The following is a 13,271-nucleotide window of genomic DNA, read 5'->3' on the forward strand; positions in this document are numbered from 1 at the left end:
AGGAATAGCTTGAGCCAGGAATTTGATAAGAATCTCCCGACTTGCTTGAGATAAAAATTTCTCCTTCCAAACCCGATCCTGAATTTTCTGAAAAATAACTTTCTTAAATCCTCCAATCTTTTAATCTATTTATGCAAAATTATAAAAAATATTAAAATCTACTGTAACTCTGTAAGCATTGAAATGCATAAGACTTCACATGACTATGGGCGTGTTCGGCAAAATATAGCTGTGAAGGTAGCTGTAGCTGTGTAGGTAGCTGTTAGCTGTCAACAAGCTGTTAGCTGTGAAGATAAATAATTTAGATATGAGTGTTCGGTAAACTAGTGGTTGACTAGCTGTTACATATAAAAATCAATATTCTATTTTTAAAACTATAGATTAAATTTTCAACAGCTACTTGAAAAGCTACCTCTAATTTCAAAAGCTAATATTTCTAACTTTTCACAAAAGCTACCTCCACCACTAAAAGCTACTCTAACCACTACTTTGCTAAACACTCACATTTTTTATTGAGTAGTGGTTTGACCAAGTCAAACCACTAAAAGCTACTCAAAAACTAACGCTGAACACGTCCTATATTACCGTAGTTCTTACCAACTTCGATTATTAATAATTTATGGTCAAAAGAAAAAAAATAAAAATTTGTGCGATTGCTTCGAGGCTAACCAATGTAACTCCCCGTCAAAAAAAAAAAAAAAAAAAAAAAACCAACGTAACTCAGCGAAAGATAGAAAGGTCCGAATTAAATATTTTCTAACCCAAAAAAACCCAAAAAAAAAAAAAAAAGTTGATCACCTTCCCCAATTCTTCATTCTTGAAATTCATATCTTCATTAATTTTAATTCTTTCTCCCATAAACCCTAATTTTTCATCAATAACACTCATAAATCCCCAAATTTTCAATTCCAATTGATTTTGTTGAAAAATGGCGACAAGAAATCGAACAACACTGTTCAGAAAGCATAGAGATGCAATTAAAGCAGTTAAAATGCCGGATTCGTCGTTAATGGGCGGCGTTGGTGGCGGCGGAAGTGGTGGTCCGGTGATCGAGATGACTTCACTCTTAAATTCGAATGCATCTTCTTCTTCTTACACTCCTCTTAATACTGAAGATCCGTCTACTTCCAGGTTTTTTGATTTCTCTCTCCTACTGTAATTTACATTTTATCTTATTTCTGTAAATTGTCTGTTTTTTGGAGTAATTGTGAATTGATGATTGCAAATTTAGCTTATTGTGGGGGGAGGGGTTGCTCGTAAGCTCGGATCGAATCCCGTATACATCATTGTCCTTTGTGGCTCTCCAGATGCAAAAGGAAAGTTAGTTCTAGTTGTATGTAGAATGAACTCAACTTCTGTTTATAAAAGTTATAATTGAAAAATGTTAATAGAAATTGGGATGATGGAGTTTGTTCACTTGTTCTGGGTTCAAATTTAGCACTGATGTTTGATGGATTGATCCTTTTTCATATGATCTGTTTACAAAAGTTGTAACTGAAACATGTTAATAGAAATTGATAGTGTGTTCGTTGCGATGAGGAGATGTGAATTTTCTCACGCATTGCTGTTTGGCAAGGCAAAGAGAGTAAACAGAGAGAAATATAGTGATTGGATTTGCTGACTGGTTTGCTTCGCTCGGAGAGTGAATTGTTGTTTGTAGTTCATTATCTTGTTGCAATTGGAATTTAATTCTCGTCAAGATTGGAGGCTGATGGAGAATCAAAAGGAAGGAATGAGAGGGTTATGAGGAGTGAGGGGTGTAGTAAAAGGAAGGCAAAGTGAGGGTGTATGAATAAATTGTCAGGAATAAATTACGAAGTATTGTTTTGCATTCTTTATTTGTTTAACAATTTTGTTTCCATTGCTTCTGTGGGGTCGATGCCCAATTTGTGTACTGAATACGTACACATTCAAATAATGTGGTCAAGAGCTGTGATACTATTGTTGTTTAGAGCTTCTATATTGGGATTCAGACATCACTACAGAATATGTGTATATGTGTTTGGTGTGATGAGTGATGACTAATGACTAAGCTATAATTTTTCTGTTTCATCTTGCTTATAAAGGGGGTTTTGTGACATTTTCCACATAATTGACTGAATGTGAATGATGTACTTGTAAATTAGTTATTACTAAGGAAGCTCATTGTCCAAAAGGCGAGAAAGGAAAGACTGCCAAGGAACCCAAACTAAAGAGGGAGTTGTAATTGATAGCTGAGCCTGGATAGGAAGCCTTACCCCTTAAGGACTTCTTTGAAGGATTTATCCTTAAAAGAGAGGAGTATGAATCAATAGATGAAGTGATATGACTAAGGAAGTAGATTGCTCATTCCTACTTTGATTAAACCTTGTATTATGGTAGGAGTCTAGGAGTTGAATGAGTTTCGGGGGTGTAAAGTTAAGATACAAGAGGCCATTGGTGAGGGGACCACTACTTTCTTTGGGAGTTCTTATATTCAAGGGTTTAAGGAAGGCATATGATAGAGGGATTGGATTATTCTTGTATTTTAAGTGCTGAAAGTGCTATAATATAGAGCCATTTAATGATGCTAAGATATACATTGCTGTTTTCATTACAGAGTGAGGTAACCCAAGTAATTCCCTGAGCTGTAATGGCTCCTTGTCTTTCTTGGAATCTTATGAATTGGTGGAAGTTGATGATTAATGGTGTTATCAGCTTAATGAGACTTATGTGGTTGACATGGGTATGAACCCAACATTAATAATTTCGATTTCCAATCTGAAAGTTAGGGAATATACACCTTTTAATGTCTCGTATACAATATTAGCAAAGGTTTGTTGTTATAGAATATAGATTGGGTAATTTCTTTTTTGGATACTTTCAAGGCTGCTACTTGCTTTGGTGGCCATCAGATTGTTAATGCACCTCTTGTGGACGGGAAGGTGGTTGTTGTCCCTAGAAGAAGGGATTAGAAGGGTATCATGTTGAAGTTAGACTTTGAAGGTAGGATATGGCAATCTCTCTCTCTCTCTCTCTCTCTCCCCCTTTCCAAAATTCTGAATTCTTTGGGCCTTTTGGTGCCGTTCAATGGGATTTCTCTTGGGTTTTCCTTAGATGCTGTTTTCCTTAGGCGTATAACTTTTTGAAATTCAACAGTTCTAGAGTAGTAGAGTGTCTTAGGTTTTAAGGATATTGGAAGTGCTGAAGTGTGCATTATTCTTTCACAGATTCATGTGTGAAATATGTTAAATCATAATGGTAACTTACCTGTTTTAACATATAAGGTGATGATGTGATTTTGCGGTTTTTGTAGGCGGTAATGGTAATGAGTTTATTTTTTATTTTTTAATTTTTTATTCTTGGATATAGAGTTGCATTATTATATACATATGAGACTTTTCTTGCAACAAATAGTTTTGAGTTCATGCCTCATGCCCATTTGCTCCCATTTACATTGGAGCTTTTTCTACGCTATAGTGTAATTTAGCTGTAATTGGTGAATAAATATACCTCCTATGTGATTTAAATGGTGATATGGGCAGATAATGGTAACTTTTGCATAGAGCGAAGAAGCTATTGTAAATTTATCGGCTTTACATTGTTTGACGTTTTTTATTTTACTGTTCCTGCAAACTGGAAAGCTTGTATGTGTTGGCTGATATATTGTGTATAGGCTAATTGGAACCAGACACTTTATAAAACAAAGTTATTTTGCAGTAATGCTGTTGTCAACGTTTAGGGGTAAAACAATGAGGGATGGAGGGGTTGGAGCATTGTCCAAATGCATCTTTTTTATCTTGAAATAGTATGATTTCTCCACATTCATTGTCTTAGATGTAAAATAAAAAATCAACCTTCAATGCTGAGTTTGTTCTATTCTTTACCTTGACTGGTTTTAACTTCCAACACTGTTTTTTTCCTTTTACCGGGGTGGTGGATGTTTAGATATTGACCTTGTACAGATTATGTTTAGGAGATGCTAAGGTTATCCAATGTATAAAAAAGCTCAAGGCGCGCTGAAGTGATAAGGGTTATGCAGCGCCTTAGGCGCACCTCAATGTGCCTCTTTGAAGTGAGGCGCACTATATAAACGCCTCAGTTTGCGTCTTTGAAGTGAGGCACACTATATAAACAGTTAAAAATTTGGCAGAAAATTGCTTTAGGTGCGCCTCGGGCGCCTCTAGTGCGGCAAAACGCCTCTTCCAGGCAAAAAAAAAAGCGCTTACCCCCTATTGCCTTGCGCCTCAGCGCCTAGGTGCGCCTTAAAAGAAACGCATCGCCCAGGCCAAAAAAAAGCGTTTACCCCTTATTGTCTTGCGCCTCATTGCCTAGGTGTGCCTTAGGCGTGCTTTTTCAAACACTGAGGTTATCACCATTCCCAAGTGGAGATTGTCATGCCAAGGTTTGGATGTTGATGTCAAAAATAATTTTGTTTACAGAGTAGACATTAACATTAACTTTATCTTAATGCCTCTTGGCAAAACGCAATGACTGTATGCTATTTCACGTTATAGAAGGACCATCGAAAGTTTAATGAGCCATTTTGATGTTGTCTTTTTAAAACTGAAGCCAAAGAGTAGTAACATTTTATACTGCCTTTTTTTTTTTAACCCCGGTAAGTTTTGCTCAAAAATATTCATGCTTTTATTCAACCCATTACTTGTGGAGACTTTCAATCAAACTTGTCATTACTAATTGCTTACCTTTTACCTTTTGTTTTCTTCCTCTATTATCTTTATTGGGTGAGATATGAAGTAGATTGTACGGGAAGGAAAATAATTATAGTCAATTAGATTAAGTCCAATATTGATCAATGATATGTCCAATAAGTCATACTAAATGAACTTATTCCCTGATTTTCTGAAGCAGTAAACGTATTTGAAAGTAGGTTGGCCAAACATAAGATTATGGAGAACAACCATGCTGAATGACATCATCAGATTGTACGGAATAAGTTTTAAATTACGCCATTCAGAACTAACTTATACTCCTAGTTGTGGCGACCTGAGTGGTTTTTTTTTTTTTTTTTTGATTGTGTAATTTATTTCTTTGGTACAGCAGGGATGCATTAACAGTGGGTCTACCACCAGCATGGGTAGACATTGCAGAAGAGATAACTTCAAATATTCAACGTGCTCGACTCAAAATGGGAGAGCTAGTGAAGGCTCATTCCAAGGCTTTAATGCCGTCCTTTGAAGATGGTAGGGAAGATCAGCGTCTGATTGAAGGCCTTACCTTAGATATTACTGATATACTGAGGAGATCAGAGAAAAGATTGAAGGAACTTTCAGCACGCGGCCCTTCTGAGGATTCTGGTGTTCGAAAAAATGTACAGGTGGGCATTTATACCTGCACTTCTATTTTGCAATTTTTGGTTTAAATTTTCTACTTATGGTGGTTACATGTATCATGTGGTTTAAGCGTTTATCTTGATTTATTTGTTAACATATTCATTATATTTATTATTGTTGTCAGTCCTCACTTCCTAACTGAACAATTTTGCATGCATCAGCGCTTGTATTTAGGTTTGAGGTTTATTACAGTTTAGTACCTCTATCCTATGTCTTGTAAAAAAGAGGTCAGGGAAGAACATTCAAGGGAAGGGTGGGGCCCTTTCTCTCTAACTCTCTTTTCAATATAATACTTTTGTTTATACATTAGGAGAAACATAGCTACATGAGATCTTGTTAGATTTTTCTCAATATTTATTTGTATAATATCAACTTTTAATAATTTTTCCTTATAGCCAATTGAAGTTATAAATGATAAAAAGTAGGTGCTGGCAAATGTGTCAGGTCAATATGGTACACAGCAGAGTTAGTATAGGTGCACTTGACCCTTCAAGCATGAAATGGCAGTTGACGTGATTGTAAAAAAATATTGTTATTGTACAGGAGTGGTCACAGATTCATTTGTGTGTGTGTGTGTGTGGGGGGGGGGGGGGGTTGGTTAGCTTCTTCATTGATTAAAGCGACTGTGGGGATTCCCCAATTTATACTTAGGGGAGACACAAAAATATTGGGTTAATCTTAAGACTTAAGTAGTGCTCTTCAGTTACTTTTTGAGGACATCTTGTGCTCTTTATGTACTTGGGTTTGTGCAATATTTGTAAAGAATAAAACTTTTACAAAAAATTCTTAAGCTTGGTAAAGATGTTTGAAGATACTCCCTTCATCCGAATCATCCCAGTAGAAAGTTGACCTAATCATGTCTACCCCAATTATAAGTTGACATACTACTAGTTAGTTTTTTCTCCTAATTCTTCTCTTAAGTTAAACCTACACTGGCCACACCCATCCACTCTCTTTGCGACTCTTTGTACTTTTTCTTTCTCCTTGTTCCTGTACCATTCTCTTATCAGTCTCGTGTTATTGCAGAAAGTTGGAGGGGTGATTATATGTAATATCATATTCAAACATTTATTCCTGTTATCTAGTACCCTAATGTATTACCTCACTCTTTTTAACCTTCCTCTTGGTGATTAGAGTAGTGAAAAATTATGGAGAACCTCCTTTGGTTTGGGGTAGGAGAGGACAGGATAGATCATCTTGTGGGGGTGGGATGAGGATTGTAAGCCTTGGGAGAGGAGTGGTCAAGGTCTCGGAAATTTGGTGGCTTAAAATGTTTCCAAATTGGGTGAGTGGTTATTCTGCTCCTCTTATGCACACAATTCGCTTTCACATTAATTCTTAGATACAGCCATACAGTTATGTACTTTAGGATAATGGATAGATGTTCTTGCAATTAAACATGCTACCGTGCCTTCTGCTCCATTCTTGGATTTTTTTTTAATTTCTGTGGCATCTCTTTTTTACATTGCCATGGTCATATAAGAAGTTGAGGTTTAAAATTCGGTTTTGGAAAAAAGGCTATGTCTAGATATATGTTTTTTCATTTCCATCCCTCATCCTTATCACATTTCCCCTTTGCATTACATTCTAACTACTGTGTTTGTTTGGTTGTGACTTGTGAGGGTCCAAGCCTTTTATGAAATTTATACTTTTAGAAGATTTAGGTTTGAGGTTCTCTTTGTATCGCTAGAGCGGAGAGCTTGCTTCTGTTTTTCACAAATAGGCATATCATTTCCTTTCGGTATCTTTTTTTTTTTTATTTTTATTTTTTTTATTTTTGGAAAGCCAAGGTCCTGAAGAAAATTAACGCATGGTATGGGTTGATACATAACAGAGGCCCAATCAGTGGCTATCCTACATATTATGCCTTGGGTTAAGGTGAACGTCGCCACCATGGCCTAGTACTCTTTGGCTAAGGTGACACTCAAACATTTTTGCCTGGCTTACCAAAGGTTTTGGGCTAGAATGGGCTGCGGGCTCCCTGTGTCAGTGTCAGAGCTCAGAGTCTCAGACTTACATTACACAGGAAAAAAACATCTTAGTAGTGAGGAGTTTTGGGTGTCACATTTTGTTGTGCATTATGGCATGGCCTCTTTTGTGTAATAGGTTGTTTTGTGATTATGGAGCTGGGTGTGCTCATTGACTCATGGAAGATTTGTAGGTGCATTGGATTACTTATAGTGAAGAAAACATTGGGGTGGGCTTGATTGCATGGATGTACTTTGGGTGTTGGTGATGAATGACCGGATTATCTTGAGCAGAAATTTTAGTTGGGACTTAGGAGCTTTTGGGATAGAGTGTAATTTTTCTGTGAGTGTTTTCTTGTTAGTTTAAGTGAAGTTGAGTGAGATAAGCTATTTTTAATATTCAGTACTCCCTACATCTCCAATCAAAAGTTCCATTTCATCCAAAAATCTTGATCCTAAACAAAAGTCCCATTGAATCTTGTTTGGTTTGTATTCACTTTTAATTGACCAAACCCTAGTAATAGTAGTAATTAACTCTTCTATTCACTTTTTGATCCACCAAACCCCACAATATTGTTCTTTTTTTTTTTTTTGAAATTTTTTTTTTGAATTTTTTTATCTTCACTTTAAACAACCAACCCCCACTACCTTACATTTTTATTCAGCTTCCTGAAAAGTGTGTGCAAAAGACAAACGGAGACTTTTATATAGGGATGAAAGTTTTATGGTTCTGTTCAATTTTTAAATAAGATTTCTCAATATATCAGAACAAATGATTTACTTCTGAATATTTCTGTGATAGCGTTCCCTTGCTACAGATCTTCAGAATCTTTCTGTTGAACTGCGTAAGAAGCAGTCAACATATTTGAAGCGACTTAGGCAACAGAAGGAGGTAATGCGTATACCTCAATATTTTTCATTTTGTATTTGGCTAATTGACTTTGCATCTTTTTTATAGAACCGTTGCTTCTTTTTTCTTTGGTACAGGGAACTGATGGTGTTGACTTGGAAATGAACTTAAATGGGAACATGCTGAAAGACGATGAGGATGAATTCAGTGACATGGTATCATTTTTCGCTGAATTGCTTGAAATTATAGCATTTATCGGTCTTGTATGACTATTTGTTTATTTGTCGACTAAAACTTGGTTGATTATTCTCGACCAAACCTTAAAGTATCTGGTTTTAGCTGGTTACAAGTGAACATATGGAGATAGAAATTAAGAAAATCACGCGTTTAGCTATTCAAGCTTTGCAGATTGATCTGTGATGATTAAAGGATACATTCTTGAATGCTTAAATAAAATGCATACAGTATACTGTAATAATAATTATAATATGATATGATATGATTTCACTTTCTGATACTCCTGTACATTATTATTTCATGGTGTTTTATGTTTACAGTTGCTCATGATACAAGCAATTGATGCAGAATTTGTGTAATAATGTGGTATTGATCCAAGCTATAAGAGATGCAACCCAAATGTTTTATAGCATGAATGTGTTTTCTACATTCCACTCTTGGTAGTTGTTAGTTATGAGAAGCAATGGAGTATGCCTGCGACCTGGATCTTTGATATTGATTCCAATAGATTGCTAGCCGTCTAACATAATTGAGCCCCTAGTAAAATTGAGTTTTTAAAATTGAGCTGTTCATTGTAGGTATAACTCTTAACAGTTGAAACATATTGTTTATCTGTGTCTTGGTTTACATGAACTCTTCTTGTACAGGGTCTTGACAATCATCAAATTTCCGAGTTCAAAAAAAGTGATCATTTGACAGCAGAAAGGGAAAGAGAGATCACTCAGGTAACATTTATCCCCACTTCTTATCTCTTATCTAAAGCTACACAATTGCCTGTTACTGACTTCTGCCGCATTTGTTTGTTGATTAATCCGGTTAACTTTATAGGTTGTGGAATCTGTAAATGAACTTGCTCAGATCATGAAAGACCTATCAGTTCTTGTGATTGACCAGGTTATTTTCACATCATGTATATGTATTTATTCACTTATTTCCATTAATAATTTGGTGATTGAAGTTGCCATTTCTTTCAGGGTACTATTGTTGATCGGATAGATTACAACATTCAGAATGTTGCAACATCAGTCGAGGAGGGCTTCAAACAGCTTCAGAAAGTATACTCTCCCCTCTTGCCTTCCCATCCCCTTCTTGCACAGCTCTTGTTTGTCAAAACTTGGATGCTATTAAAAAAAAAAATTATGTTTTTAATTTATCATATGTTAATGCCTCAACTTATGCTTTTGCAATATTAATTTATTGCAGTAGAAAATGTCTAGATCTTTTTGAGGAACCTTGTCTTTAGATTGCTGATGTCTAGTTAGGGGTTCTTTACTTCAGTGGATTTCGTCTTTTTTTTTTTTTTTTTAAGAAAACCTTAAGCTGTATACGAGATTTGCCCCTTATTTGAGCAGTGGGATTTGGGTAAATCCCCAAAAGAAAATGATCAAAGACTCACCAGCAGAGTTATATGTTACTTGGACACTTCAATTCACCTCACGTACCGGTGTCGGACCCTCGACACTCGGACATTGGTATGACACCCGGACACTTCACTTTTAGTTCAAAATCATGGAATTTTTTCACAAAATAGCCGAGTCGGACGCTTGGACACGTACCCATGTTGGACATGGGTACCCGAATCCAAGTAACATAGGAGCCAGCAGTTGAGTGGAAGAGGTTCTTTAAAGAAATTATATTTCTTGAACAAAGTGATTAGTTACCTGCTAGATAAGCACGCCTTAGTCGCAGATTTGATCTGGCTAAAAATCGCCCTACTAATGGAGCATATTAGTTGAGTGTTGGCTCAAGGAGTATTGGATGATAAATGATCCTACCATAGATAAACATATTGTAGGAAGGAGTCATCACAGGAATACCAAGAGTTTAGTGTTCTTAGTATTTTTAGAATATATGACAGGAGAGAAAATGATGATTACATAATACTCTCTGGAGAGTCACTAAAAATTTACTAGGATCTTTGCATACTGCATATTACTCTGTGCATGCAAGATACAAGTAAAAGGGCAAGCAAGAATAAAACTATTTTGAGAACTAAGATTTGGCAGCTTCTTTAAACTGTGCAATTTTTATTTTGTGAGAACCCTAGTATCCCCAACTGCAATTTTTATTTTTATTTTTATTTATTTATGCAAACATTCCTATCTTTCCTCACTAAACTGTGCTTGAGTAGGCAATTGTGACTTAGCATTGCTCATCAAACAAGGGACTGTGACTACATTTATATAGTACGGAATACCTAAAAATGATGTTCTTGCAGCTCAAAATAAGTGCACTTACTGTTTCGCACCATTCTCATATTAAGCAACTTCTCTTTGGACATAGAGCTTGAATAAGTACTTAATGTAATAAAATAACCTTTTTTTTTTTTTTTTTTTTTTTTTTGGCATTTCCTTTTCCTGCATTTTATGAGACTGTAGTTTTCCTGTTTTGCACTAAATTTGTTCTGTTTATAGATTTGTTTATAAGTTAATCTCTGATGCAACATTTGTTTCTTCATGGAGTAGATGCTGCTATAGTATTGTTGGTCAGTCTGTAATTTCTACACTGCATTTTCATATTTCAGGCGGACAGGTCACAAAAGGGGGGTATGGCACGGTGCGCAACAATTCTCATTATTATGTGTTTTGTTATGTTGGTGCTTCTCGTTCTAAAAGAGATAATATTCTAGCCAATTAGAAACTTTCCTCATGTGTCTGCGCTAGCAACTGGCATGGAATATCTTAGCTAAATGTCACTGAGGTTCAGTGAGATCGAGAAATCTGTTCATTGTAATTACCTTGGGAACCACAGATACAAGCACTGCATAGATTATTTTCTGGGTTCTGAAGCAGGAATGGTGACACGAATACCTCATTTTCTGATGATTTTGGCTAATCACTATAGAAACAATTTTTGTAACAATGTTCAGCGGGGTATGAACTCCCCATTGTATATGATCCTTGATCCGGCAGTGTTCTTGATTATTATTGGATTGTTATAAGGAACATCTTCGTCAGTGGCGAGGTGTTGCTTTTGTATCAGTTAGCATGAATGTGCAAGCTAGTTTAGTAAATCTATAGACTTTCAGGAAATATATTCCGTATACTTGTAAATCTTTTTTTGCGAAAGCATATTACTTCGTATTTTGGTGTCTGGTTTGTATGAAGATATGAGGAAGAGAGTTTAAGTTCTCGTAAAAAAAAAAAAAAAAGAAAATTTGTAAATTACCACCCATAAAGGGATTCTATTTTGAAATTACCACCCATTAAAACTTTTATTTGAAATAACCACCCATTAAATTAAAAAACATTTCAGATTACCACCTTTTATGAAATTCCGGTGGAAAATCCGGTTGAGGGCCCCACCTTATTAAGTTCCTTCTTTTTTTTTTTCATTTCCCTCGACCTAACCTTCTGATTGAAACATTAAACTCAAAAAAACATTTTCTCTCATCAATTTCTTCAATTAATTCAACCAAAAGCATCAATCTTTCCCCTTTTTCTTCCTTTAATTCTCTGTCAACTTTGAAACTACCCCTTAAGGGTTGAATCAGAACCCTAACTTTTTTTTTTTTTTTTCTGCAAATTGGGACCCTATTAGTACTTGCATTTGCTATTGAAGTCGCCATCTTGAGGTGTTTTCTGGTGACCAAAAGTGCGTAGGTGAAGCTCCTATCAAATGGTGATGTCAATGGCGACGCCTGAGGTAAGCAATTGGGTCCCTTTACAATTTTAGACATGTAGCCTAATTGTAAAAAGCCCCCAATTTTAAAGCCAAGGAACCCTAATTCCAAAATTGCAGAAAACCCCCAATTTTATTCCCCACGAACCTTAATTCCAAAATTTTAGACATGTACCGGCTGCAATTTGAGGAAATTTGGGGCAAAAGTTGTGAATTGATGTTGGATAATTTATAAAGAAAAAAAAAATCGAGGAGGGAAACAATCAAAAGAGTCAAATTCGCCGTTTTTAGCCGTTATGTGGAGCCCTCAAACGGGTTTACCACCGGAATTACAAAAAAGGTGGTAATCTGAAAACTTTTTTAATTTAATGGGTGGTTATTAAAAATAAAAGTTTTAATGGGTGGTAATTTCAAAACAGGACCCCTTTTTAGCTGGTAATTTACAAATTTTCCAAAAAAAAAAGGAAAAAAAAAGAGTTGAGATTTGAAGGTATGTAGGGCAAAACTAACGGTAGCGGGTAACTTTTAGAGGTCGAGTAGCAAATTGTTATAAGAATAGCGAGTAGCTGTCATTAGTGGTGGGTAGAGGCTAACTGTCAAAATAAGGTTTATATTATAAGTATAAGTGTTTGGCAAAAGTAACTAATGGCTAGAGTATCTTTAATGTTAAACTAATAGCTAAATTAGTTAGTAGTTTCAGTTTGCTATTCAAATGAGTCCCACTTGATCAATTAGTTTTTAAAATTCTACTTTATTAATATCCTATATTTTGGAACACTTTTCTTAGGAAAATTTGCTTTCTAAAAAATTACTTTCTAGCTACAAACAATGACATTGTTAGCGATTTCTGAAAATTTCTACCAACTCCTTAGAGCATCGCATCTCCAATGCTAAGTTAATTGTTAAATTAGCTTGCCATGCCACTTGAATTCAAGCTAACCCTCTTTGTACCTATTTTGTGCCCCATGCCACATAAGCTTTACTTTCTCAATTAGTTTTATAATAAATATTATTTTAATGTATTAATCTCTATTTTTTTTTTGAAACTTTTTCCTCAAGGAAATTTAGGGATGTTCGTGGTGCAGTTTGGTAAAATTATGTTTTGTATCTTTTTCAAACCGCACCATACCACACTTCTAACCAAACCGCACCACAAAATGTGGTTTGGTATGGTGCGATTTAACCGTATTTTTTAAAAATTATATTTTTAAAACAAAACTTTCATTTTATTTTGAAATTATTAATTTATAATTCAAATATTAAATTCTTTTTTTAACCCTTAAT

At 35.4% G+C, this 13,271-nt stretch overlaps 1 protein-coding gene across 2 annotated transcripts; it reads left to right on the forward strand.

The window, feature by feature from the left end:
* Positions 1–717: 717 nt before the first annotated feature.
* Positions 718–11,517, forward strand: LOC110727958 (syntaxin-41-like). Of its 2 annotated transcripts, none has more exons than XM_021907549.1 (8): positions 718–1,131; positions 5,020–5,296; positions 8,082–8,171; positions 8,267–8,344; positions 9,014–9,091; positions 9,195–9,260; positions 9,341–9,421; positions 10,891–11,517. In XM_021907549.1, the coding sequence occupies exons 1-8, from the start codon at positions 929–931 to the stop codon at positions 10,993–10,995; spliced, it is 978 nt and encodes a 325-aa protein (XP_021763241.1). In that variant the 5' UTR covers positions 718–928; the 3' UTR covers positions 10,996–11,517. The 2 variants fall into 2 exon arrangements, with proteins under 2 accessions (XP_021763241.1, XP_021763242.1); XM_021907550.1 differs by having other exon boundaries at positions 929–1,131; positions 5,023–5,296.
* Positions 11,518–13,271: the final 1,754 nt, after the last annotated feature.

Source organism: Chenopodium quinoa, unplaced genomic scaffold (genome assembly GCF_001683475.1).
Source record: "Chenopodium quinoa cultivar QQ74 unplaced genomic scaffold, ASM168347v1, whole genome shotgun sequence".
Classification (NCBI taxonomy): domain Eukaryota; kingdom Viridiplantae; phylum Streptophyta; class Magnoliopsida; order Caryophyllales; family Amaranthaceae; genus Chenopodium; species Chenopodium quinoa.